At 38.7% G+C, this 26,211-nt stretch overlaps 1 protein-coding gene across 1 annotated transcript in view; it reads right to left on the minus strand.

Annotated features, from left to right (window-relative positions):
- The window catches only part of TULP3 (TUB like protein 3), a 32,379-nt gene extending 6,436 nt beyond the window's left edge, over positions 1–25,943 (minus strand). Inside the window, exons 1-8 of the mRNA XM_057375813.1 lie at positions 25,799–25,943; positions 12,749–12,800; positions 7,868–8,030; positions 5,789–5,965; positions 3,627–3,757; positions 1,656–1,853; positions 1,045–1,157; positions 544–658 (exon numbers count right to left, since the gene is read on the minus strand). Coding sequence (XP_057231796.1) covers positions 544–658; positions 1,045–1,157; positions 1,656–1,853; positions 3,627–3,757; positions 5,789–5,965; positions 7,868–8,030; positions 12,749–12,800; positions 25,799–25,839 — 990 coding nt within the window. The 5' untranslated portion in view covers positions 25,840–25,943. The remainder of the gene's footprint in view (positions 1–543; positions 659–1,044; positions 1,158–1,655; positions 1,854–3,626; positions 3,758–5,788; positions 5,966–7,867; positions 8,031–12,748; positions 12,801–25,798) is intronic.
- Between the last annotated feature and the right edge of the window lie 268 nt (positions 25,944–26,211).

The following is a 26,211-nucleotide window of genomic DNA, read 5'->3' on the forward strand; positions in this document are numbered from 1 at the left end:
CTCACTTTGAAGCCCATACTGAGGTGATTCACAAGAGCAGAACATCTTTAAATCAGAGCTAGTGAATCACCACTTCCCCCAGAACCACATCCTTACTACCAACAAGCTGCTACTGAAATAATATGAGCTCCCTCCTACCTCTCATAATGACTTTGGTTCTGCAAGAATTAATTTTGCTTCACAAGGTACTCCCAGTTTCTCCCCAGTGTCTATGAAATATCAGCTGGGCAAGAGAGCTCATGATGTGGCTGGCTCCATGTAAATGATGTGCTGACTGGCCACACAGTGAATAGGCCAGGTAAAAAAGTCGTAAAGATGTTAGTTTGGGTGTTTCTCCCACTTCTGGCACTGATTTTTTTTTTTTTCATTAAACTTGTAAGAATTTATCTGTGAGGCCTCTGCCCCTTGTTGTATCTGACTGAAATTGGTCACTTGGTTCCAAAGTTAAGTGGAGGAGTCTGGCAGCAGCACGATTTTGTAAACCAAGGTTTCCTTGGTAACCAGGCACAAAGAAAGGGGCAAAAAGGGAGAGGCAGTACTTACATAACAAATAGCTGCAAGCTCCTGTCTTGTATGAGCCTTTTCCACCAGACTTTGTGCCTTGATTGGGTTAACTCCATGGTCATAGACTGTAAATTTGGTTCCCATGAGGTTTGACCTAATGTCAGTTTATGGAAAAACACAGAAAGAGAGGCATCAGTGTAAAGTTGTCATCTTCTGAAGGTATTTGTACAGCCCAGAAAAAACATGCATCTCCTGTCATCTGAATCTTCTTGGTGCCACCTCAGTAAGGARTTTCCATGATGTGCCCATAGTGAACTGAGCCTGTCATCTAGCCTGGAAAAGCATTGAGACAATTTCTTCYCTGAGTTGCCACAGTGAATGGTAATTCTGAAGAAGGCTGCCAACCCAAGTGAATACAGATTACACTGAGCAGAACAATGCAAGTTCATGCTCTCTGAATTTATACCAGATTGCCAGTCATAACCACAACTCAATTAAATCCTATCTCAACTGTCTATAGTTTTCATCTGTGGTTCTCACCTGAGTTTTCCAATGAAACTTTCCCCTTTCCGAGACAGATCAGTTGGGTCGACTGATATGAGGTAATTGGATGTTTTGCTCTTCTTTCTTTTTCTCCCTGCAAGCAGGAATGTCTGGAAATACAAAACTTTGATCAAGATTGGTGCTTTGTAAGAATGCAGAGGCATTGGTATCCAAACTATTATCTCCCCATTTCCCATATGTATTTCCTTTTTTGTTCTGTGTTAATATCACTGTCTCTACAATTTTGTTCTCTTCCAAAGTACCCAGCCTGAAATYCTATCCCTCCATCAGCTCACTTGGCAGTCTAGATTTAATGCAACTGTCCTTTCTAGTCTCCCCTCRTTTTCTTCAGGAGCAATTCAGTCTTCCTGTTATTTTTTAACATTTTCCATTTTTACAGTTTTTTAATTTCACCTTTCACTGTATTATGGCTTTTAAACCCTAATATAATGCTAATTAGRTGCTAATTCCCTCCTTAGTACCATAAACTGTCCTTATCTGCATGACTGCTCTCCTCAACTGATTTCTTAGGAGAAGCTCTCCCTTGCACTAAAAATATTCTGTGGTAGGAGTACAATAGCCAAGATAATGTGTGCTGCTTCCAATACCTTTTTGTTGTCATCCCTTTCCAGATGCATGTAGTAAGTAGGGAAGAGCCCYCGGTCCATTCCCTTCTTATCTCTAGTGATTCGACACTTGACACTAATTCCACGGGGTGCAGGGCGCAATGCAAAATCCTCCAAGTTCTCCACTTCTCCCAGCTGTGCATCTGCCTGAGGGGATGGAGCACAGGAAGCACCTGTTTCCTGTGGGAAGAAGCATCATATTAGCAAATTAATATCAGATCAGAGACTCTGGTATTCCACAAGAAATAGCGGTTTGTTGAAACATAAGATATCATATCTCCAGAAGACATTGGGGAAAGGAAGGGTAAACAAGATGCCACCTGTGTTTCCTCAGAAGAAAGCAGCTGAAGATTTTACTCTGAGGAAAGACTAGGTCTCCAAGGGGAAAAGAGAAAAAGCATCCATTAAGCAGACATGAGTGAATTGCTAGAAAGGAGGAAATAGGATGAGATGCTGTGAATCTTCTAAGCAAAGAACCTCTTTGCTTTTCAAACTTCAAATACTGTGGAAAATAAAGCAGTATGATAAAGCAGGACTGATGGATGCTGCAGTAAGACAGGCTGGAATTCAGTGACTGAAATGAGTGCTGAGATTATGTTGGTTCAGAACAGGAGCAAAAATGGAGTGAGCTGCTGGTGGAATCATAAAAACTAAATGTTGGAAGAGCCTTAGAACAATGTATATTCAGGATGCRTAGGGTCATCAAAGGAATTGGAATTCTAATGGAAATCTGGTACAAGTCATTCAAGTAATTATTTCTTAGAGGTAGCTGAATCCTGTGAATTGTAGCACCCAAGAGATTCCTCTTTGACTGGGCCTTTGAGATAAGTTGCAGGTTTAACCCCATTCCCAGCTACAGCCAGAAGGAAACCTGAGTGAATAGCACAGACACACACATAGATGTGAAATTCACWGGAGGGTCTCACCCCTTCCCCCGCTCCAGCACCCACCACCCTGTTCTCCAGCAGTTTGCACCCACAGCCCAGTTCTGCAASAAGCTGACACCCAGACCTCTTGTATTACTCCCCTACTGGTGAAGGGCAATACAGATAGTCACCTCACGAATACACTTAGACAGATCGCTGTCATAGCATGGACTTTAAAGGGAGTCCAGGATCCATGCTCAAACCCCATGGCCCTAATCTGGTTTGAGCTACCCCTAATCTGGGTCTTCTTGATGCTGGTCTCTTCCAACCCACTGGGTAGTCTAGCATACAATTTGTCAACATACATATGTACATATGTATGTACGTATGTACATCTCACACACACAAGAACACATTCACACATGAAACAGAAGTGGAGTTTTAGAAGATAGTGCAACATGCTGAAGAAATCAAGCCACAAGGCTTGGGCAGACATACTGTTTTCAGCTGTTTACACACAATGCCTTTTAACMCCTTTAATCCCTGTCTTCGCATGCTTATTACTACCTGATCCACCTTGATACCTTTCTTTTCCCTCTTAAATTCAAGTTCCTTCCCCCAAACATCCCATATAAAGTTTGTCCAATCCCAGCATTCTCTGCTCCATTCCAAAATTCCCCTTTGCATCCCACAACAAATGCTATAAGCCTTCAGGAAGAGATCCCTCCCAAGTTTGCATGGCTTTTCAGAGCTTCTCTGAGTCATTCCAGTGAATTCTGCAGAGACAATGGCTCAGTTTGTCTCCTTTAAGGGTCATAGTGCTGACTCACTGTGTTCCCATAGTCACTGATTCGCTCCTTGGGATCCTCCACCCACAACTGCTCCTTTGATCATTGCTAAGTCTTTATGTTTAACTCAATGTCCCTTCAGTCAGATAACGACAATCTTGACCTTCTTTGCTTTCAGGGAATAATATTGCTGGCTACTGTACTTGTAGCTGCTATATTTTAACCCAGTGCTCCAGGGGTTAGCACTAAAATCAAGCATGTGCCCAATGCCTATCAGAAATGGATTGCAAGACACTTACTGCAAAAGACTTCTCACTGGATGCAGAACTAGGCCTTTCAGATTCAGGGTATGGTGAATGAGATACTGGTCTCTTACTAACTTCTTCCTCTTCTGTATCCTCCTCATCAAAATTCAAACTGTCTGATATTCCTGTCAGAATACAGGAGCAAACATGTAATCTCTGAAAGAAAGCGTCATGAGTTTATGGCATCACTAATTCCTATATGACTCTTGAATACCTATTCACCCTCTTAATTTCTGTTGTTTCAACTGCTGATTTTCTTCACGTACTATATCGCTTCCTGACCGTTATAATTCAAATTCCTACTGATATTTTGCAGCAGTCACTGTGCAGATGATTAAGCAGCCATCAGGCCTTTATTAACATGTATTTTACATGATATCCCATGACATAACATATTGCTTAGTTTTTATGTTGTCATTAAACTAATTTTGCCTATTTTCAYGCAAAAGACTCCTCCATGTATTAACAACAAAAACAACAAAAGGAAATCCAGATCAATATGCTGACACCTACATTGTAAGTTGGATTCTGTACAGTTTACAGCCTTTACCATTTCCCCTTAGTCTTAGACACACTGAAACTGAGTATGTCAATTTTTCAGTAACAGCCCCTCCTGTCCTTACTCCRGTACAAAAAAACTCAGGTCCATAAATATTAATAAAGACTTGATATCTAAAACTGAAGCACAGACTTAGAAGTTCCAGGATTTATTTAATCTTAACCTAAGCATAGTCATGTAGAGATGACTGTGGGTATATAACTAACTCTGCATAAAGGCATTTATAAAGAGCCTCTGTACATATCACTGTTTGGTGTGTTCTTCCACTTGGGAGGACAACTGTCCTTCCAATTGTCATCAACTGGASATTAGGAAGAAGTTCTTTACAGAAAGGKTGATTGGGCATTGGAAAGGGCTGCCCAGGGAGGTGGAGTCACCATCCCTGGAGGTATTTAAGGAAAAACTGGATGTGGCACTTATACCTGGTCTAGGTGACCAGGTGGTGTTAGGTCATAGATYGGACTCGATGACCCTAAAAGGTCTTTTCCAAMCAAATTGATTCTGTTTTTCTGAGACTTTGTTCTGTCTTTGACAGGAAATGTACATAAAGCATTAGAGAAAATGAACACCATCAGCCTGCTAAGCTGAAATATTTTCTGAGAACMAATATTATAACAATGCTCTGACATGGCACTACAGAGAAGGGGCACTGCTGGAAGTCTCAGATAAAACAGAAAAATCCAGTCTTAACAACCTGTCARTAAACTTCCCAGAGGATGCTTGGGAAAAGGAAAGGCGTTGACCCTAGTACTGCAGCCAATTTCAAAATTCACTGTTTATATTCTACCTCCACTAATTTCCCCTGWAGTTACTGGATATTCTCTCCAGTTTCCTTTTCTAACCCTTGCGTAATGTTGCCGCCTGTAGGTAAGCAGCTCTGACAACTGGATGAGAATACCTCTGTATGAGATAGTACCTCAATACATGAAGTGTACTGGAAACATTCTAGGAGACAAGGTTTGCAAAATAAAAACAAGCTAGTAAATTAAACACTAGCCATTATTTTGCTGCAAAGTGCTTAAGCTGCATGCAACAAAAAAAGGTTTCCTGTAGTACTGGCAACAGCTTAACGTACTTGGCAGACAGAGCTTGACACTCCACTAGGAAATTACTCAATGGGATATAACTACTGAATACATAACCTGAAAACCACTGATTGTRACAGCCTCTGACTCAGAAAAAAACCACCTTTCCAGTCAGTTCCCTAAAGATTAAATCACAGCATTTACTGGCTATGGAGCATTCTGCAGTTGTGAAAATATTCAAGCACCTTATCAACATATAATTTATCTGGAATAAAAATATCCCTTTTAGAAAAATGTGATATAGCGTTATGTCAGCAATTTCCTTGGAAAGACCAGAAATTATACAGCACATTGATAGACCCTTAAAATGTAACTGGTATGRTCCAAAAAACAGCAGGAATAAAACGAACTGCAGCACTTCACTTCCACATGCTGTAGAATCTACTAGCTCTTTTAAAAGTGGTATYCTACAGACATTTGTTTCATGATCCCTCATTTTCTAATGCCATTGAAATAAAATTATAAAAGTAGAAGAACCCCAAGAAAGACATTTGCCCATTATTAACTCTTACCTCGTTTCTGTAATATTTCTTGCAGATCTGGCTTGTCCACTGTGTCACTTRCAGCCTCTGAATCATTTTCCTTATCTGCACTGTCTTCTGGTTTGGTARATCCAACAGACAGAGTTTGGAACTTGGTCCCCAAATCCTGCACTTCAGATTTCAGGAAAGCTGCTGGTCCATCAATGCCTRCAGGCCAAAATGAAACATGTTTCTAAAGTATATTTTTTTATGGCTGAAGATGCATTCCAGGATGGTGGCTCTTTTCACCTTCCTTTCCTCTACCATCTCTTTAAAGTACTGAAATATACTTGTTCAATTTGTGTCAGAAGGCTTGTGAGGAGTCAGCCCTGGCTCTGGTACAAACTGCCCATTACTTTAAACATATCAGTTATAATTTCTCCCTATTTACACATAGTGATTGTATCTACTTTTTTTTACAAGGACTTAAGCAATTAAAACAAGTTGTATTTGTCATGCACATTGATAGTTTCCAATTTATTTACAGACACCTCCCTTATTTTTTTTTCCTTCACATTGTTTATTTGCTCTTGTGACAGTGAGTACTCTACAGTGAACATCACCAATCAATTTTATAGAACTATCTACAATCATAGACAGAAAAAAMCCTCTTTTTGTTAGAATGAAATGTTTAAACCAAGACAGCTGTGCACCACACTTCCCAAYTGGTGGAGGCATCTTGAAGTCAGGGTCTGGCATAATACTTAATATGTAACRCACWRTACTCAAGTGCAGTTCCAGGTTTGKATTTCTTGTTTTTCCACTGTTTTCCTTCTTAAAGCTTTACTGCTTTATCTAGGCATTGTATTTCTGTCATGTTTACATCTGCTATCACTTATTAACAGGATTTAMTTGCACTGAGGAAGCCTCAGAACTATGGAAGGTAGTGAGTGAGCAGTTAGGTTTTCATCTGAGCATTACTGAACACCCCTACCTTAAAAGTTATACTTATCTCTCATTCTCTTCTTAACTCAAAAGTGTCTTTTAACAGAAGCTTTCTTACACYTGATTTTAAACACAAATGCTACCATAAACATCACCGCTTTCCTTCCCATCCTATGATCCTGAAAGGCTTCTGGAGAACAAGACAAATATTCAAGAGAGATGGAATAGCATAGCTCCAAACGTAACCTTCGAACCAGATAATACCCATTGGTTTGGGTTTTTAAAATTCTACTGTGCATATTAAGCTGCTATYAATACAATGCTTGTATTACAACATCCTGCAATAGCACACATCTCAAAGCTGYAGAATGTATCCARTTACCTATTACCTTCTGGATAGAMTGATGGAATCCTGGCTCTCATAAAYAACTTTCTGAYACTTCCACTGGAATGTAAGGATTTCACTGCTGCTCTTTTTAGCTCCTCGTGACACGGGAGTCTTACTACTGTATTTCTTTTCACTCCTAAAAGAATGGTCACYATTTTATTGCAAGGTTTTGAGGCCACCAGGTTATTGCCTTTGGCCTTGATAGCACTTCATGCTTGTGACTTTGAGGACCACAAAAGCTTATTTGTCATCAGTTGTCTCAATGAAGCCCACAGAAAGCAACAGATAAGGTAAAAACCATCAAGAAGCCAATACAGTGYTCACAAAACTTTTTGTTTGCTTTCTCTACTTTATTCATTCAGTCATTTGCAATCTTCAGATGGAGTACACCATGACACCATAAGGAAAAGTACAAGCAGTCACCAATGAATTATTTTCCTTTCTTTTTATCTTACAACTTCAAAAGATTTTCTTACTTTGGATTTGTATGTCTCTACCTTTATAGAAGTTTCCAGCCCATTTCTACAGCTCTTCTAGCCTAACCCAAGGGAGAGATTACTCAAGGGCACATAAAGATTTCAAGCTGTCACAAAAAGTGACAGTGAGGTTTTTGTTTGCTTTTGCAGTTTAGTATTGCTCAACCATATAGTACTACAATTCAACTTTTGTACCTAGAAAAGTAAGTAATCAATCTCATTTATCACTTGACGACTGCCACAGCAATGTAGATGCCCATCTGTGACATAAAGCATGCACAGGGATTTTGGGGAACACTTGCAATCAGGATGATTATTTACCATGTAAAACAACATCACTGTGGACAGGGGTAGGAGTTTCTACTAAAGGAGTCTGCTCCTCGCATCCTTTGGGCTTTGACCTACGCAGCTTTGCCTCAGGATTTGGCTGTACCATCAACGGATCAAGACGTTTCYTCCTCTGCTTCTTCTCTAGAAGGGCTCTCTGTGGAATAAAGAAAAGCAGGAAATAGAGATGAGTATCCATATCTAGAGTTGCAGAATCTATGCCTCAGCCATTGGCAATGACATAYAGATCAGAATCTTAAACTTTAAATATTCTTGCAATCTCTTACAAAAAACCTGGACACAGCTATCATTGTGGTTTTGGAGTGAGGTACTGCCTTTGATTCTCTATGAGAGGTTGACATGGACACCTGCTTTTTTTCTGACCTATCTTGAGACTACCAGCAGATCACATTAAATCCTTTCACCCAGTCTAAACTGCAGCAGCCCTTAACACAAATAGACAAATTCAGCTWCCATCCATAATCCAGTATGAAACAGTCATCACTGCAAAGGCAAAGGTTTTTATCTCAAAAGCTATCCTCTTATAGGGAGAATTTAAAGCAAACTGTTTCCAGAAACCAGTGTTGRGAGATAAGACTTAAAAGGGAGGGAACAAATAAATAAATAACAGTAATTGAAATAAGAATGATGCACTAAAAGGAAATTTTATATACCTTGCAAAATTTTTTCATATAATTCAAGATTGAAAGGAAAGACTGGTATGTCCAAATGCTAAAAATTAAAACTACCTCTCCAAGATCCATACATTTGATATTTATGATTTCCTACCCAGTGAGAATAGAAATAACTTCTAGACTTAAATGAAGACAAAAAGGGACATGGTACTGTTTTAAAGACAGACATGCTTGAAGTCCTTAAAAACAAAGGGAATGCACGAAGAAGGAAAAATCATATTCCAATACTCTGCACCATCATGTAAACAATGTACAAGATTCTTACAAGCAGATATAGTTTATTGAGGGCTGGTTCTTAGGTACCTGAACACCTGGAAGTTGTTTTTGATGACAGAAACATTTTTTTCATAAAATTATTTTCAGTCTCAATGGACTTATCAGATAAACAATTCATCAGTACCAACAGTTCAATCCAATTGAAACAGACATCYTTGGAACACTTCCCTCTCCTGTTACTCTTTTTCTCTTGTTGATTCTTTCCTCTCCTATTAGTCTTTATATCTCAAGTGAGATTAGTTTCTCAGGTAACCTCTCCCTGAGGAATTCCAGCACAACTCAGCCCTTGATTATTTATTCTGTCTAGTTTTTTCACTCATCAAAAAAAYTAAAACCCAATCACCCAAAACCCAAACAAAACCAAATATACAAAACCTGAAATCCAACAAACAAAAAAAWYCMAMMAAAAACTTGAAACAAAATTACTTTTTTTATTTAAACTCAGAATTACCCTTTGAAGACTGGGCTGCAATACAGGTAGTGTTTGCTATTGCAGAATTATTTGCAAGGATTATCCTGCAGAGCAAAAATTACATAGAATTCCAAAGAGATTATTACATTGGTCTAGAATAAGAAAAGAAAAATAAGCAGTAAAGTCAAATTCTTAGAAATTGTTAATTATTGATGTGTTTTGTACTAAGGTAGTCAGACCTTTCACAAGAATTTATATCAGGTTTGTGCTGTTCATTTTTAAATTAATGCTGAGGAAAAAAATGTCATGATAGTTTATAATTATCCAAAGGAGAGAGGAAAAACAAGAATCAAAACATTATACTCAGAATAAGGATTTGAGAAAAATTGTTGTCAAAACTTCTCTACCTGACAAATAGGCAAGAAAAAAAACCCCAAAMCCAAAWAATGCAGCAAAACAGACATCCCCTAAAGGCWGCAAGAAAATAAGAAATTATAAGTTACTGTTAGAATGCGACATTGAATTTAGGATCAACACAGGATATAATAATTTCAAGAGTTATTTACTAGATTGCTCTATAAGCTTTTTTCAACATTTCACTACTCACCAGTCTAAATATGAATGATTATTATGTGTTGTGTTTCATCAAACAGTTTCTAGGACTCACCAATCAAATCAGATCAGCTTATATTAAAACAGTTTACTGCTGGTAGATGTGACTGAYCTTCCTTTCTTGCAAGAACCTCAGGATAATCAAAGTGACAACACTTGATAGTAATTTGATTTGTTTTTAAAAGGCTTCTCTTTACTACTCTGCTTATTGAGATAGAAAGAATATCTGCAGGTCCACAGTCAGGACAGCAAACAGTAGTTCATTTTTTCTCCATATGATGGCAGAGCAGCCTGCCCTTCAGTACTATGTATTCCTGGCTTTATTTCAACTAAGGAAGTAGAAAAAGGAAATGGTATTTGGTTTCATTTTGTCTACTAATCAGACTTTTCCTCCGTCTCTGTGTTACAGTTAAAATTTATGTATTACAACACAAAATGTAGCTAGTTTGTGAACAGGACACCAGAACCACACCACCCATTAAATAAATAAGAGTTACTAATTATGATTGTTTGTTCGGGATTTTGTGAACTCCATGCRTTAAATACTTCCAGAAACACCACAGAAAAACCATAACATCAGAATAAAGGATGATTAGAGGATTACAAATCCCCAACTCCTGTTCAAATAAGCTTTCAAGAAGTCAGATGAGAATATCTTGTGGACTAGAAAGACAAATAGTTTAGAATTCTCTTTCTGCAGCTGTGATGACAGGAAGATGACATACAGGAAGGCTCCAACCACTCCAGTCTTGAAGATGCAATCCTATACCACTCACTATCTGGAACAGTCCTAACCCTAGCAGGCCATGCAGGATGGATCCTAGCCCAGGAACATCCTCTCYCTCTCTTCCAGCTGCCCCTTAGCTCACGCTGGGGCAGTAGTGACAAARCCAGTGATGGTGGCATCAGTAAAACTTTCATGTCAGGAGTAATGCACCACACCAGGTGCAGTCAGAAGCACATCAGGTTTCGTGCTCTCCCTGCACAGGGAGATGGCAGCATTGCACTTGGAGCTGTAGATGCCTCAGAAGACTCAAAAATCTTTTACTAATGAGGAAATAACCACTGCCTGAGCAACCACACGCTCTTGCCTCAAGAAAAAGGCAGTAGTCCAGGGGAAAAAAGCATTCTGGCAGGCAGAGCTGGCCCGCAGGTGGAACTTGATGTCATGCACTATTATAAACAATATTTTACTTAAAATTACATGGTTTCCAAACCCATCATAAAGATGGATGGAAATGCCTCTGATATGGCTTATTCCAGATTCTCTGTATGACCAGAAATTCTATACATGATTCTGCTGGATTAAAASATTATGCATTTTTTTAAATTCCAATTCCTACAAATGTTTATGAGAAATKAATCAAGCAGGGCATCACCCACAACCATTGTATATGGTAGTGATCTCCTATTGACCCCCATTTCCTCAGAAGGCATAGTACTATTCATGTAAAAGTAGACTTTAAAAGTTAATATTCAAATCTAATTATAAAATCCTAAATTAGAGACTGTTTGCACTTCTCATTTGCAAAGGGCAAATATATTTACTGAAATTTTCAAGCTATTGCTTTTGCAGATTATTGCAATCTCAATCAAATCCAAGAAAGATGGAAACAAAATRGCAAAAGGGAATGAATTCTTTAAACTGACCTCTTCACGATTCAACTGACAGCTGCTCTGAGGGAATCCCAACCAGTCCGGAAGTTTTATTTTGGAGGAACAACCGTGCATCCCCACGGCAATGTCTGGCACTAAGCATAAGGTGATCATAGTACCCAGCACTTGGAGACAGTGATTACCAGCTTATGATCCAAGACCAGTCCTAAAACAGACCCTGAGGTTCATCACCAAGCAGTCAGACCATCSTTAGTTTTGGAACTTCATACCAAATGGCATTTGACGCTAAATGTTCTATTATAGATCATTTGAATTAATTCTATTCTTTAATAAATTGTTTGTTTTTAAACAAGTGACACTCRATAGTCTACAGATAAAGGACTATCACAGCTTCCACTAATAATGACCAAAGATACATTTTACCTCTTGACTCTGAAGTGCTTTAGGTAAGCGTCTATATAAGCAGAGATAAAATTGGTAATAAATGCACTGTCTGAAGTCAAAGCTTAGCAAACTTAGGCTACAAGTTCTGGTAAAGAGGATTATTACCCACTGCAACAGTTCCCTGAAGACTGTTGTGTCTGAATTTAAAGATACTCAGCTGAAAAAGCATGCTCCTAAAAAACGGAACTTTAATTTGCACAAGATGAGTTTAATGCAAGACTCTGATTTGTGGTCCATGTGAAATGGCCAGCTAGAGAATCAYAACAGTCTCACGTCTTCTAATCTATTTATAAGCATTTCAAATTTCACAGAGAAAGAATATTAAGGCTGGAACTTTATTGCTTTGAAGAATCGGTAATGTCAGCATCCAGCAAACAGCACGTAAAAACTGAGACCTATAACCTAACAGCTGACCCATGCTTGGTGGTAAATATTTGCCTTGTAGGAAAACAAAAAAGGTCAGAAGAGGTTGGAAATCCTTCTCAATGGCAGTGTTGAAGAGATCGTTCTATAGGTCAGTGAAACTGTTCCTTTGATGCCTAAAATGAGTAATTCCCTGCAGTCTTCCTKTCTTTTGATTTATTCCTGTACTCTAGTGACTCAATCGCAATGAAATAAGAGGACATATGAAAAATAAATATATCAAAGACACCAAATGTACAAGCCATGACAAGGTTAACTTAAACTAACAAAAACTATGAAAATCTTCAAAGTTCTTTAGACAAACCATTTTTAGCACTTCACCCCCATTTCTCAAGTCTCTAGAGAGCTGTTTGTTTTCCTATACTTATTTTTGCCAGCTTCAGCACTATCATTTACCTGATTCTGTAGCTTTAGCTGTCGTAGTTTCATGCTTTCATCCTCAAAGATGCTGCAAAAGTGAAGTAAACAAATGAATTAATTATTGCTATTAAACACTTTGCATTACAAGAGCATAGGATATTCTCAGACTACAGCTGAACCATAAAGACATAAAAATTACTAGTAGTTAGACACTACTTCCGTCTCACAAGAAGACCAAGATACAAGGTATTAAAAATAGGACTGAACTCTAGTTTAGTTCCCTTACTAATCTGTTCTGAAAAGATTTTGAAAGCACCAAAGGGTTCATTACAAGCCACTATTGAGGGGCTATATGACAGTTTACACATGAAGGTTTAACACAGTTCAGATTCAGTAACAGCCCTGCTCCTTTACAGGATATCCAATTCTAAATTAACTCAGTTTTGTCTTGGAGTCAAACCTACATCATTTTGTCTTCCTGCCAGATGTTCCAGAACTACTGCTAATACCTGAGGAGAAACTGTATTTGCAACATCTGACATTAATTCCTAAATGTAAAAAAAAATATTTCATTATTTCAGTATTTTATAGATAACTTTCATAAGAATTTTAGTTTTTTGTTCTAAGTAGTGTTCCATATGAACTTCCCATTTTCTTTTGTATGATAATAACTATCACATAAAATGCAATTTAGAGCAGTTATCACCACAAAGGGGATATAGTGTTAATWGACAATTAAGCACATACTCTGCCTACCACAGTTGTCCTCTTTCCCTCAACATAGCTTTGACAAAGACCTCTCTGGAAGTGTGAAAGCATCAGGAAGAAGACAATGTGGGAAACAGACAAACATTATATATTTTATTAATAGCATGCAGAAAAGCAAGGCAAGCCCCAATTTCAATTTAAACAGGAAATTCTCTGTCTARGTACCCACATTCCCAAATGTGAGTTCCAAATGAGCTGACAGCCAGTGCTGAATATAATCGTAATGAGGAAAACCAGAGATGGAGAGAGAAAAGGGGCGGGGTTCTGAAAAACACATGCCATGGAAATTGGATTACAGCACAGAGCTAAGGAGAGAAGAAAGGCCTCAAAGTCCCTTTAACCCCTATCAAACCCACATTTGACTCAATTTCAGGCAAGCAGATGACATTTCAGAGGTCCTTAGGGAGAGCCTACCTCAGCCAACACAGGTTTGCTCTGGAAGGTTGAAGTATGCAGCAAAAGCATTAAGTATGCACACATCATGAATAACAACTTGGATCCCCCAAAATTGATACTTATTGTCCAGCTACATAGTATTTTAAAGCAATTATGACTGCCATTGCTTTTTTRCTCTGCAGTTTTCCTTATTTCTATACTTTTTTCCCTAATATATTTGAATTATCACACAACAGGTCTAAGACCTTGGAAACATCTTGTTTTTAAAAAGTGATGTTACTTCTCACATGAACCTGTAATACAGTGTCTTGGACTCTAAAGGAATGGAGGGCCTGGGAAAGTTAGTGTCTTTCTTGAATAGGGATGGAGAGCTTTTGTGCATTCCCAAAGCAACAGCTGCAGTAATACAGTCACCTTCACTTGAAAACAGCCACAACTTAAGAAAAAAACAACCAGAAGCACATCTACTGAGTGCAGCACAATATACAACAGTTGTCACATGAAACTTCAGCATAAAAGGTGACATGCTTATTATTTATAGCATAGGTGATGAAAAAGGCCATTTTTACCAAAGTCTGAAAAACAACTGAAAGTTCCACTTAAAATACTCATGACAAAAAAAAACCCCTAAACAAACATAAAAACTCACCAACAACAAAGGAGGAGGAATATTCCTTTTMTTTTCATGCACCTTCTGACTTAAGAACTTGATGACATTTGTTAACCACAGTTGAGAATTTGTTATAAAGCAATTTAYGTATCTATGATCATAAAAGTGTCCTGAATAGATACAACCTGCTGTCCATGGTTTTGTTGAGTTTCTTCTTTAGAAAATAAAAAGAAATAAACACAGCCACTTTGGGGAAGTAAGTTCACAGTTTTCCTTTCTACCTTGAAGAYTGACAAAATGCTGAAATAGCAGGACTCTCATAACACGCCTTGTGGAAATCTTCAATGAAAMTTACTTATTTTATATGTCAAATTATTTTCTACCCACAGTGAAATAAAGTTACATAATGTAACAGGAGCATAACACAGACTAAACAGTGCCTCAACTCTGGCCACTTAACTGACACTCAAAGATTCTAAGAGGTCACAGAGCTTGAAAAAACAGAAAGATAAAAGGAATGTCCTCTCTTACAATTTCTTTTTAAATACAGACCAAACTTGCTGAGTAGCAGGCCACARAATGAAAGCAATCATCAATGCTTTCCACTTGAAAGTGCAAGAATTCATACAAGGAGTAAAATAAAAAAACTAAAGTCGTGAGCAATGTGGCACTATAAATAATAGCTTAGAAACAYCGATTTCACATTATTTTTATTTACTGGTCCTGCAACCTTTGTTCCAGCACTTCATCATTATGAAAATGTAACATAATAACCAGTCAGAAAAAAGCTTCCCACACTTCAAACCCTTTTTTCTACCCACCACAGCAGGGTTGGTGTTATTACAAATGTTAACGGGAAAAGGCTGTGCCAGAGTCGCTCSCATAGCTCACCACTAAAGAATGTAAGTAGTGTGCTAATACAGCTGGAGCTTCAAAGAGGAATCCTCCTTCAGCCAGACTGACAACACAGAGCTCTTTGGACATGCCCACGCCCAAAACACTGTGCTCTATGCCTTGCTTTTCTGTTTGAAAGGTCTACATGMAATAAGAAGTATTAAATATCCATCAAGAGCAGGAAAAACAAACATCATTCCCATAGCTCCAACACCACAGTTCAAAACAGGAAAAAAAATCACAAACACCAAATCAGTTGCCCACTGACCTTTGATAAMTAAGAACTGAAAATATTCAAGCACTCTGCAACAATGCCCTCTCCCCAACCACTGCAGCACAGCAGCCTAAAYGAGACCTTACCCATACACCTCACTGCTACATTTACCAAAATCTACCTTTAATCCTACTGAAGCTGCATGAAGGTAACAGACACATGCCATAGAGAAAGCAAAATTACCCAGAATGTAATGTACAAGGAAAGACTAATGATAATCCAGGATACAGAATAAAAATTAGAGTGGGGAAGCAACTATTTAATGAAACGTGGAAGAAGATAGCAATACACAAAGGAGTTCACAGATTTGACATAGATCAACATGAAGCAAAAAGTTTTATTTTCAACTAATAGCATCTCAAAATCCTGCTGAAATCAGAWTCAGCCTGGTTTTCATTTCATAATCAGAAATTACAGTGTTGTAATAGGAATAGGCCACAAATTTATTATAAATGTGTTTACTTGTATTTCCTAACCATTTTCAGAAAGTAAACAATCATAATGAAGAATTATCTCACAAATTATTTAACAGATATGCATGTCTGCAATTGAAGCTTCCTTTTTGTGCAGTTTATTTTCCTTTCTGTAAGAAAGGCATACTGCATCTATTGACAGTTCTTTCAAAATGGACACATTTTTCAATAGCACTGAAATTTTGGCCTTACAAACCGTGGATAGGCAGAGTTAACACTTGTTTTCATTGAAGCTTGTCTGTGTTCCTGAATATGCTGTACTTGAAAAAAAGAAACCCAAAACACTTAYGTTCTAAGCACTTGGCAAAAACTACCATTTGAATCAGCCAAAAACAAATGCACAGYATAATCCAACTCTGAGAACAATGAAAAACCCTGATATTAAAGTAGAAGATAAAAATAAAAGCAATCCACCAGCCTGAAAATGTTCTTCCACTCTCTCCACTCCACTCCTCCAAGAAAAAGGACTCTGAAGAATTGAAGAGGGTTCAGCAGAAAGCTGAACATATTGACCAAGGAMTGGAAAGTGCAACTCTCAGCAAGATTTTAATTCATCCTACAGTTTATTCCAGAGAAATTAATACATTCCATTGYATTCCATGGATCTGAGGGTACAAATGACTACTGATAAGAAAGAAAGCAATAAATTCCAGACATAAATAACTGAAGCTAAACAAATTCAGACTGCAAATATTTTTTTTATTTAACACTGTGACTAATTAACCATTAGGTTAACTCATGTAGCTGCAGATTTTCAACAGAAAACAACAGGTTTTAATCAAGCCCRAATACTATTTTGATAAAAGTTGCTGTTGTAGACTAAAGCTACAGTTTACCTCCTATTTCATGTGTGGTTATCCCAGATGGGAGAGCTAAGCATTCTTCTTTCAWGTTATATTAATTAAATCCCCTTTATATACTGACTGTAAAAGCCAAAAGGAGGAAAAAACAAAGAATGTTGTCTTTACCATGGATTAGTTTTGAAAGGAATTGACCGGCTGCAGCTGTGAAGGAGAGGTAAGAAGAAGAGAAAGTAATAAAAGCCACAGGAAAGAGCAGCCTGTACAAAGAAAATGCTCTACATGACTGAGAACTTACTGGATAGACATATTTGAAACAAGTTAAACCAAAAAACCACCATCATGATAGTTTTCCCTGCATTCAACAAAATGTACATTTCTCATATGTCCACTAAAGAAATACCATACTCAGTGTTTCCTCCTAAACAGTGTAGCAAYGCCTTGCAGATTTGAAAGTTTCCCAGACAGCCAAATCTGTTCTGCAATTCAAGTAGGTAAAAGTTTGGTAAAGGAAAACTAAGGTTCTCTGCCTCTTTTAAGAGGAAGGTCAGATTAGCTGACAGAAACAGACCCCACTTTAATCTTAAATGAAAATCTGACCCGAGAGAAGGAAACATAGCTTGTTTTGCTTTTTAACTGTTTCAAGTATCTTTACAGCACATATTAGCATGGTACCTGCACTGAATAATTGGTGAGAAAAATTTAGGAATTATTACTTATTTGTGCACAGCTCTAGAGAAGACAATGAAGTTTCAGATAGTCTGTGGTTTGGCAGAGAGATTCAAGGAACGTGTCCAGCAGAAAATTCCTGATCATTTTAAAGTGAACTACATCTTGAGATTAGTGTGTCTTGTTACAAAAAACTTGATATTTTTCTATCAGTCTGACACAGAAATCTTTTAATAAACACAGTCTTTTGATACTAGTGGGAATACGAACCTATATATTAATAATCAAGATCCTTAAATTTTTAGTTGATTCCATTCCTCTACTTCTTTTAAAGGAACTCCAAGACACAATAACACCATTCTGGTCCACAAATCTTCCCAATTTCCCAATATCTTATGTTCCATTTCTCACTCTACAGAGGATTGTTTAGGAGTCTTACAAAGCTCATGTAATTCCTTTCTCCTTTGGAGGACAGTTTATTAATCTGGTACCAGCAGTTATGGTGCTGAGCAAYACTCCCAGAAATTAAAAAATGAGGAATGAGAAGAATGTGGCTTGTGGCCCACATCCCTCCAAAAAACCTCCCTGGGGATTGTTCTTYTCATCTGAACTACAGCTACGAAAGAAAACAGAACCTGTTGAAAAGACATTAATTGAAGGATTCTTACMTTTTAAAAGATAGATTCAAAAMAAAATTTGCAATACYGTCTCTGGAAACTGGTTGAGGAACRAARTTTTTCCGTAACACACCTTCCAATCCACAAAAGGGTGGGGGTCCTGACACAGCTGCACATTTTTGTGAAAATTTGTAGCATAGCATCCATAAGAGTGAAGATTACCAAWTTTTTCTGCTTTTCTCAAGAGAGAAGATTGGGGATTTTTGGCAAACACAGGATATTCCCTCGTTTTTAATTAATTAGCAGTAAGTCTTCCCAAGTAAAGGGGATCTGCTGTAAATCAGCCATAAAATGACACACCTTCTTCTAAGTGACATGGCTAAAGTTGCCTCAGCATTTTCTTAATAAATTATTTTAAAGCAGTTGATATTTCAACAAGGGCAAGTTTTAATGTGTCTACCTGTTTTACAGAAAGAATCCTCTTCCCATTAAATCAGTTTTACCTTTGATACCTCCCAACCCCAAGAAACGCTAATGCCAACAGAATACTGTTTTGAGAAAGGGTTCACATAATTTGTTTGGAAAGTTTTTCACCTATAGAATGTATTATGAGAACAATGTCACTCACAGAGAGAGTGAACACCTAGTTTTGGAAGCAATTCTGAAAGAAGGAATAAAAGACTGTGTTGGATGTGCTTTAATATAGAATTTATGTCCCACATAATACAGATTGAGTAAGATTTATCTCAGAATATTTGGAAGTATATAATGAACCAATAAGGACAATAAATTCAATTGCCAAACAAATGTGGATTTGAGGGAGCATCCAGAGACAAGCATTGAGATGTGTATGTCCTACCTTATTTCAAAATATACCTGAATCCTCGAGGCACTACATATTCCRGCAAATTAATTGTACCAACTATTTGAACAATTTACAAAAAGAACCTAAAGAAACAAAAAGRCAAGCTAATCCTTTAAAACTTCTGCTTCTACATACCTCTGGGCTTAAAAATGGAATTCTAATAGGAAATTACCAGGTACTTTTCTTTAAAGCCACACAGATCAGAATTATGACAGAAATAACCAAATCAATACACTCCCCACCTGCCCTTCCCCCTGCCTCCTCCAAAAACCATGAAAAGACYGGTGCTCTGAAAATACGTCTATTCTTTGTATGTATATATATGTATATGGATATGTTTCACCTGTATTGTGGCAAAACAGCTGTCCCAACAACTCATAGCAACAGGAATACTGTGCTGAAGACAGGAATTCAAGAAAAAGCTTATCTGAGGGGCATGTACTACAAAAATTCTTTTGTTACAATACACTAACAGGCTAATAATTATTTTTTATTGGCTTATTCCATGAAAGGAGTGAATTTAATCCAAATCTATCCTTGCACCACAAAGTTCTCTGCAGTTGCATCCATTTTGGGGTTACTGTTCACATGCCAATGTAACTAGGTAAATAACGATGCAGTTTAGTACTGATTGACCACAGGCAAGTCAATGGAGAAAAGAGGATTTGTCAGTACAGCAGACACAATATTCTCTTTTCATTACAGTACTTGCTCCTGTAATTTTTTGTAAGGTAAAATGAAACTGTGCAGGCAAGATAAAATGACCACTCAAAGACCAYACCTGCCTTCAGCTTCAAAATGGTATCTGTGGAAGCACAAAACCTCAGTATAAAATTATCATCTCAGAAGTGCAGTGGGATACTCTGCAGTATTGCATTACTACACAAACACACCCTCAAAGACAAAAAATTAATGTTCAGGTGGATYAAACAGGAACCTGCCAGTAAAGTAACAGAATATTCAGAAATGGAGGGTCCACAGGAAAAAAGCTGAATGATGGCTCAACAAAGAATAAAAGCATATGCTGTTTGTTGAGATTTGTTTGTCAGAAATTGATTAATATTGTCTTGGTGGACAAGAAGTTCATCACAAGACAACAATGCACCCTCTCAAGGCAAAAGTGGCCAAACAGTATCCTGGGCTGCATTAGGAAAAGCACTGCCAGCAGGTGAAAGGAGGTGACACTACCTCTCTGCTGGTGAAAACACTCATGAATGCTGTGTCCAGGTCTGGGCTCTYGGCAGCAAGAAAGATATGGACATACTGGAGCAAGTCCATCAAAGGGCCACAGGATTGAGGAACCAGAGTATCTTTTATGAGGTGAGGCTGAGAGAACTGGGCCTGGAGAAATGAAGACTCAGGAGGTAATTTCTCCATGTATATAAAAACACCTGATAAAAGGGTGTAAAGCAAATAAAGCCAGCAGTATCTACTGATGGGGCAAGAAGTGATGGACACAAACTAAACCACATGAAATTCTACTCAACATCAAGAAAAAATGTTACTGAGAAAGWAGTCAAACACTGGAACTGGTTGCTCAGGATGACTGTAGAGTGTCCATGTTTAGAGATATTCAAAATCCAAACTGGACATCATTCTGTGCAATCTGTTCCAGCCAAACCTGCTTAAGCAGTGGGGTTGCTCCAGATCATCTCAAGAAGGCCCTTCCAACCTCTGTGATTCTGTGTGTTTGGGCTCTAAAGGTCACAAGGTAAATGAAGATAGTTTAGATCCCAAGTCTGACAGCACAAATAGATGACAACAAAGAATACAGATTGTTACAAGAAACAGCAATAGGAACAAAAGCATCATAAAAAGGTTATATATTGAGCTCAGAACTATTTTGACTACTGYATTTCTTAGTGTTTTACACAGCATTCAAAAAGTACCAAAGATTAGCTCCTCTTACTTGGAACAAGGGAACAGAGCAAGCAAAATAAATTGGCACTCTCTGGACAGAAGCTAGTATGACTTCTATTTGGACTGTAGAGTGCAAACAAAAGCCTGTGTCATTCTCTGTTATACTGTACTGGGAGAGCAGAAAGGAGATTCTTGTTTTCTTTAGCCAGAAGTCTCAAATAAATTCATTCCTGTAAACCCAAAGCAAAAGGAATATTCTTCTCCTGGAAGGAAGGCCAAGAAAAGGCAGTACTCCACACAAGCCATTAACCATCAAAGTCATCATCTATACTGGGAGGGTGGCACAGAGGAACACAACCATAAGAATATGCACATAAACTTATCTTTAAGTGTGTAGTCGAACAGGGATTTTCAGYTGGGGTGTTATTACAATTTTTCCAAGAAAAGGAAGACAATGAACCTCCTGTCAGGCATATTCCTGCTAGAGTTCACAGGTGGTGACTCCATGAGCAAGGACTTTTCAGCTCCTAACCACCACTATGACTGCAGAGCACTATGCTTCAGGTTTATTCAGGTGCATCTAATGAAACTTAAGTTTCTGCTAAGGAAAAGAGACATTTATTCCACAAGCAGAATTTCACCTTTCCATTTAATGTCCTCTCAACTACATGCTCCAAATTAGGATGGTCATTTCACCTACAGAAATACTTCTGCCCAAGGAAAGCAAAGCAAGATCCCCAGGGGGGTTGGAATTCTATCTCCTGCAATCTTCTGTTTGTGAATTATTGAACTTTGCCTGTCACTTTTGTTGATGTTGTACCTCATTACAACATGAAACCAGTGAAATGTAGAGCAGTCACTATTCTCTCTTAGCAACAAAGTGAGCAGTTAAACAGCACAYGCTATGCTTAACCCAGACCAGGCAACAAAACTCAAAGTTCCCTGAAAGTAAGTGCATCACACTTGATGTCACAAATTGCTCTTGTTGTATAGCATTCCAAACTAAAAATAGGGGAAGGAACACAAAATTTTCTGAACTGACACTCTAGAACTTTTGTGAACCTTTATTCCCAGTCCAGATTTTTTGTTAGTTTTAGAAAACTTTAAAGGGGAAGCCATTAAAGAGAGAGAAACAGTAAAATGTCATTTCCATCTCAAACTAGGTGACTCAGCAAGATATCACAACTAGATTTTGTTCTTTTTTTGCCTCAGACATAAGAATGCAAAGTCAGAAGGAATGTAGATGCAACCAGAYTCTTACAGCAAGAGCAAAAGCAGTTAAGACTTCAAACATCCCACAGAACATGTTTTAAAGAACATCAGAAGCTGGGATGAATGTTCTTGCAGTAGTCCAACGCAACATCTCCCAGCATACGAGCAAATCCACTCAGAAGGGAACTCATCCCATGACCCAATTACAACACAGTTTTATTTTGGAGATCACTCAGCTGTGCCTCAGTGACAAAACAAGAGTCTGGAGCTATCCCAGTGCAAGTCCGGTTGCAGAAAGTTTTCACGCATACAAAGCCATAACTATGTTAAGTCAGGACACTTGTCCCTCCTACAAAATCTACACCAATAGCAATTAAAAAAAGGAAAAAAAAAAAGCAGAAAAAAAAAGCAGAAGAGAAAAATAATGGCTCTCTATTAAAAAAAATGGGTCACCAATAACCTGAATTCTAGGTAATAAGAGATGGGGAAATAACTTACTATAAACTAAGGAGACAATTCAAACAAGGTTCAGCTGTAAGATACCCCTTTGCAATTGCTGCCACCAACTGAATCTGAAATTGTATTTGGAAATTTTAGTCACATGYTATTGCTTTTTCTCTCTTGCCACTGCTGTCTACATCATGGTAAGAGAGGTTCACAATAATAGCAACAGCATCAAATTGCAAAAGGTTTTCTTTTCTGTTGAATCTGTACTCTGAGAAGTATCAACCACACTTATAAAATATTTACAGGTTTATCTTACTTTGGACAGATTTCTTCACTATCATGTTAARAGTTGAAAGGGGTGAAGCAAACAGGATATTAAGCCCATTCTTTTATTAAACAATAAGATTTCCAGAAGTTTAAGTTCTGGAATTTACCAAAYGTTGCTTGTTAGTTYTGAGATCACTGGTGGTTAAATAAAAATACCTAAGGACTAACAGAGAWGCAGAGAGGCTTTCAAAAGAAATTTTAAACTTCTCTGTCTTCTCTGGTTCACAAACACAGCTAGAATAATTAGCAAAGTATTTTGCCTTTTTTCTCCTCAAAATCATAATTATGGTGCATCTATGCAAGACACTCAAGCTCAGCAAGCACGGAGATTCCTGACAACCTCAATTACAGTTAGGTTTTTCAAATGTGGAAAGGGCTTTTGGTTGGACAGTATCACTTCTGAAACTAGTTTTAAACTTGTCTTAATCTGTGGGCTCTTAATATTTTGAAAATTGAGCTTATTGGCAACAGGCTCTTTTTCTTCATTAACTTTTGGAGACACTGAGGAAGTATTGCACAGTTCTGGAGTTCACAAACGGACAGCCACTAACTGATGCCTGTCTGACCCCAAAGAAGCATTCAAATAATGGCAGGACCGCTGTATCTGAAATCCAGTTTTGTAATCCCTGCAGACTCAGTCAAGATTTTTGCCCCCTGAAAATTATGTTCTTTTTCCACGACATCTGCAAGTCAAAAGCTGAAGCATATTTGGAATGCAGCATGTGGGAAGCTTAAAGTATTCCTGTATACTGTGTAATTAGTGTGCAAAAGGGTAAGGTCCATTGGTCTCAAAGATTCTCAGACACACTACCATATGAAACACATTTCCTTCTCAGTATTTTAAAAGCTTACAATGAATCAGAATTATTTTGATCTGAATGTTTCTACTGTATTCAACAATGCTAAGTCTCCAAATGGACTTTCCCAAATAAGAGAGTAGATACAGCACTTACCAAAACCATGAAAGAGCACTACGAAGCTCATAATTTTCAAAAGCATTAAGACAGTTGTGCCATGTCTACCTCAAAGCCAATCAAACTTTAAAATTAAGTTGAGCAATTTCAGTTGCAGCCACCTCAAGTAAAAGAAGATCTAACACAACAACACCATATTTGCAAGTGACAGCCTGTAGATGGCCTAAATCCAAGAACTCTGCTATTTRTCCATCATCATGTATCCCACAGCACACTTACAAAACAATATGCATTAATTTTTGACTGGTACTCTTCACCTCTGTCCAACAGAAATTACATAGTTTTAATATCTTTGKGTATTTTTCACACTGCTCCATAGTAAAGGCATTCCACCCCTGGRGGAAAAATGGCAAAAAAAAATGCTGCCAGCCAGTTCTCAGGTACACCTTTTTTAAGTTTTACCTGGAATACCTTCATTGCCATGAAGTGCCAGTTATTATGTATCACATTTACCTTTGCTATAAAATCCATTGTTTGGACAACTGACAATTATTAAACAAGAGTTCTAGTAACTAGATTCGTGACTTCTAGATAATTTTATGATTTYCATCGCAGAAAAAGAACCTTCCTAAGAATACCAATATTTGTCTTCCTCGAATTTATCACAATGTTGATGAACACCTCAAGCTCAGAGCCAGACCCCTACAAATAACAAGGCTTAAAGATCTATTTTGGAACTATGTACATCTATGTAGGTTCATGTTAAAGTTTTCTTACCTTAAYCATGGGGACTAAGAAAACAAAAGAAATAGATGTTTGCTAAATAAATTRGGATGGGAGGGAAGCAGCTATCACGTGAACTGCCATTATTGTCACGCTGTTTCTGTGGGACACCCATAAAAGTACAGAAAACGAGTTTTTTAGCAGAAAGGAATTATGCCAGTAGAACTGTTATCAAAAGAGCAGCATTATTTCCTGTACTGTCAACTCTGTCAAACTTAAATGTCTACTCTGCAGGGAAATTTATATGTATCTGGACATCATTTCCTTAAAGAATTATTTCCAGAACTGCTAGACAACCCGAGGCCTTTCAAGTCTGCATAAAGAAGTAATCTAATGTTCTATAGCAACAGAGTTAGAAAGGGTCCTATAATTGCTTGGGTCCATCAAATCTGCTGCTTTTCATCCTCAACTGAAATTACTAAATGTAATACTGCACGTAATAAATAAATATTGTTTCTCTTGCACACTGATCATTACAATTCAACTACTCAAGGTTTAGAYTTCTCTCTTCACTTGCCCAACTTCTCCCTATCCAAACATCAGAGACACAAAATACAGGTTTTTCTGCGTTTTTTAAATCATGCTAATTCTGCCAAAACCCATTTTTAATGCCTGTACCCTCACATTTCATTTCAAATAATTTCGATTTTGAGCTACTTAAGTGCCGCAAGTATAAAATCTTTCCAGAATCTCTTCTCCATAGTTTACAGCTGCTTTCCCTATTACATCATKTAAGTTCTTCCCAGTTATTCCTCCTTTATTTCTTGCAAAGGGACACCGAGAGTGGTACGAAATACCCAGAGCTTCATTAGGAGGAGCAGAGGGGCTGAGTAACACCGCGCAAACGCTTTACAGCAGCGCCTAGAAACGAAAATTKGATCGAGACACCATAAAACCGGTTTAATCTACAAGTATTTATATGCTGCACAACAACGCTGAAGAGTGAAGAACATAAAACACACTCGCACATAAAAGAGCATCACGGCCGTCGCCCGCCTGCGGGACGCGGGTGTTACCGGGGCAGCGCCGACCCGCGTGGCCGCTGCCGTGCGGCTYCGCCCGCCAGGGCCCCGCTGCGGCCGCTCATCCTGGCATCGGGCGATGCTGTCCCGTGAGGCAGGCCCTGCCCAGGCCGTCTTGCCCCCGCGGACGCCGCCGCCGCCCCGATGCCCCTCACCTGTGGGTGGCGGCRCCGCCCGGTACCCCCGCTCCGTCCATCGCGGCACCGCCGTTGCTATGGGCCCCCGCCAGCCGCTGTCCTTAGCAACGGCGCGCGGCACAGAGGCGCGCYGCCATTGGCCGGAGCCGCGAGCACGCCGCCCGCCGATTGGCCGCAGCGCCGCGCACGCGCAGCGCCACCAAACGGCCGCCCCCGCCCCTCCCCGCGGGAGTCGCCGCCGCCTCCGCCGGGATTGAGGGAACAGCCCCGCCGGAAACCACGTGGGGCACGGAGCCCTTTCCATGGACACTTCCCCTGGGAAGACCGCCCCAAAAGACCCCCCCGCCATTGCCAAGACCCTGCCCCGCGCCCGCCACGGCGTTTCTCAGGGGCTCTGCCAGGCGCGGTAGGGGGGCTGGGTGAAATCACGT

This window comes from Malurus melanocephalus, unplaced genomic scaffold, assembly GCF_030028575.1.
Source record: "Malurus melanocephalus ecotype Western Australia unplaced genomic scaffold, MMel_1.1 scaffold_259, whole genome shotgun sequence".
Taxonomy (NCBI): Eukaryota; Metazoa; Chordata; class Aves; order Passeriformes; family Maluridae; genus Malurus; species Malurus melanocephalus.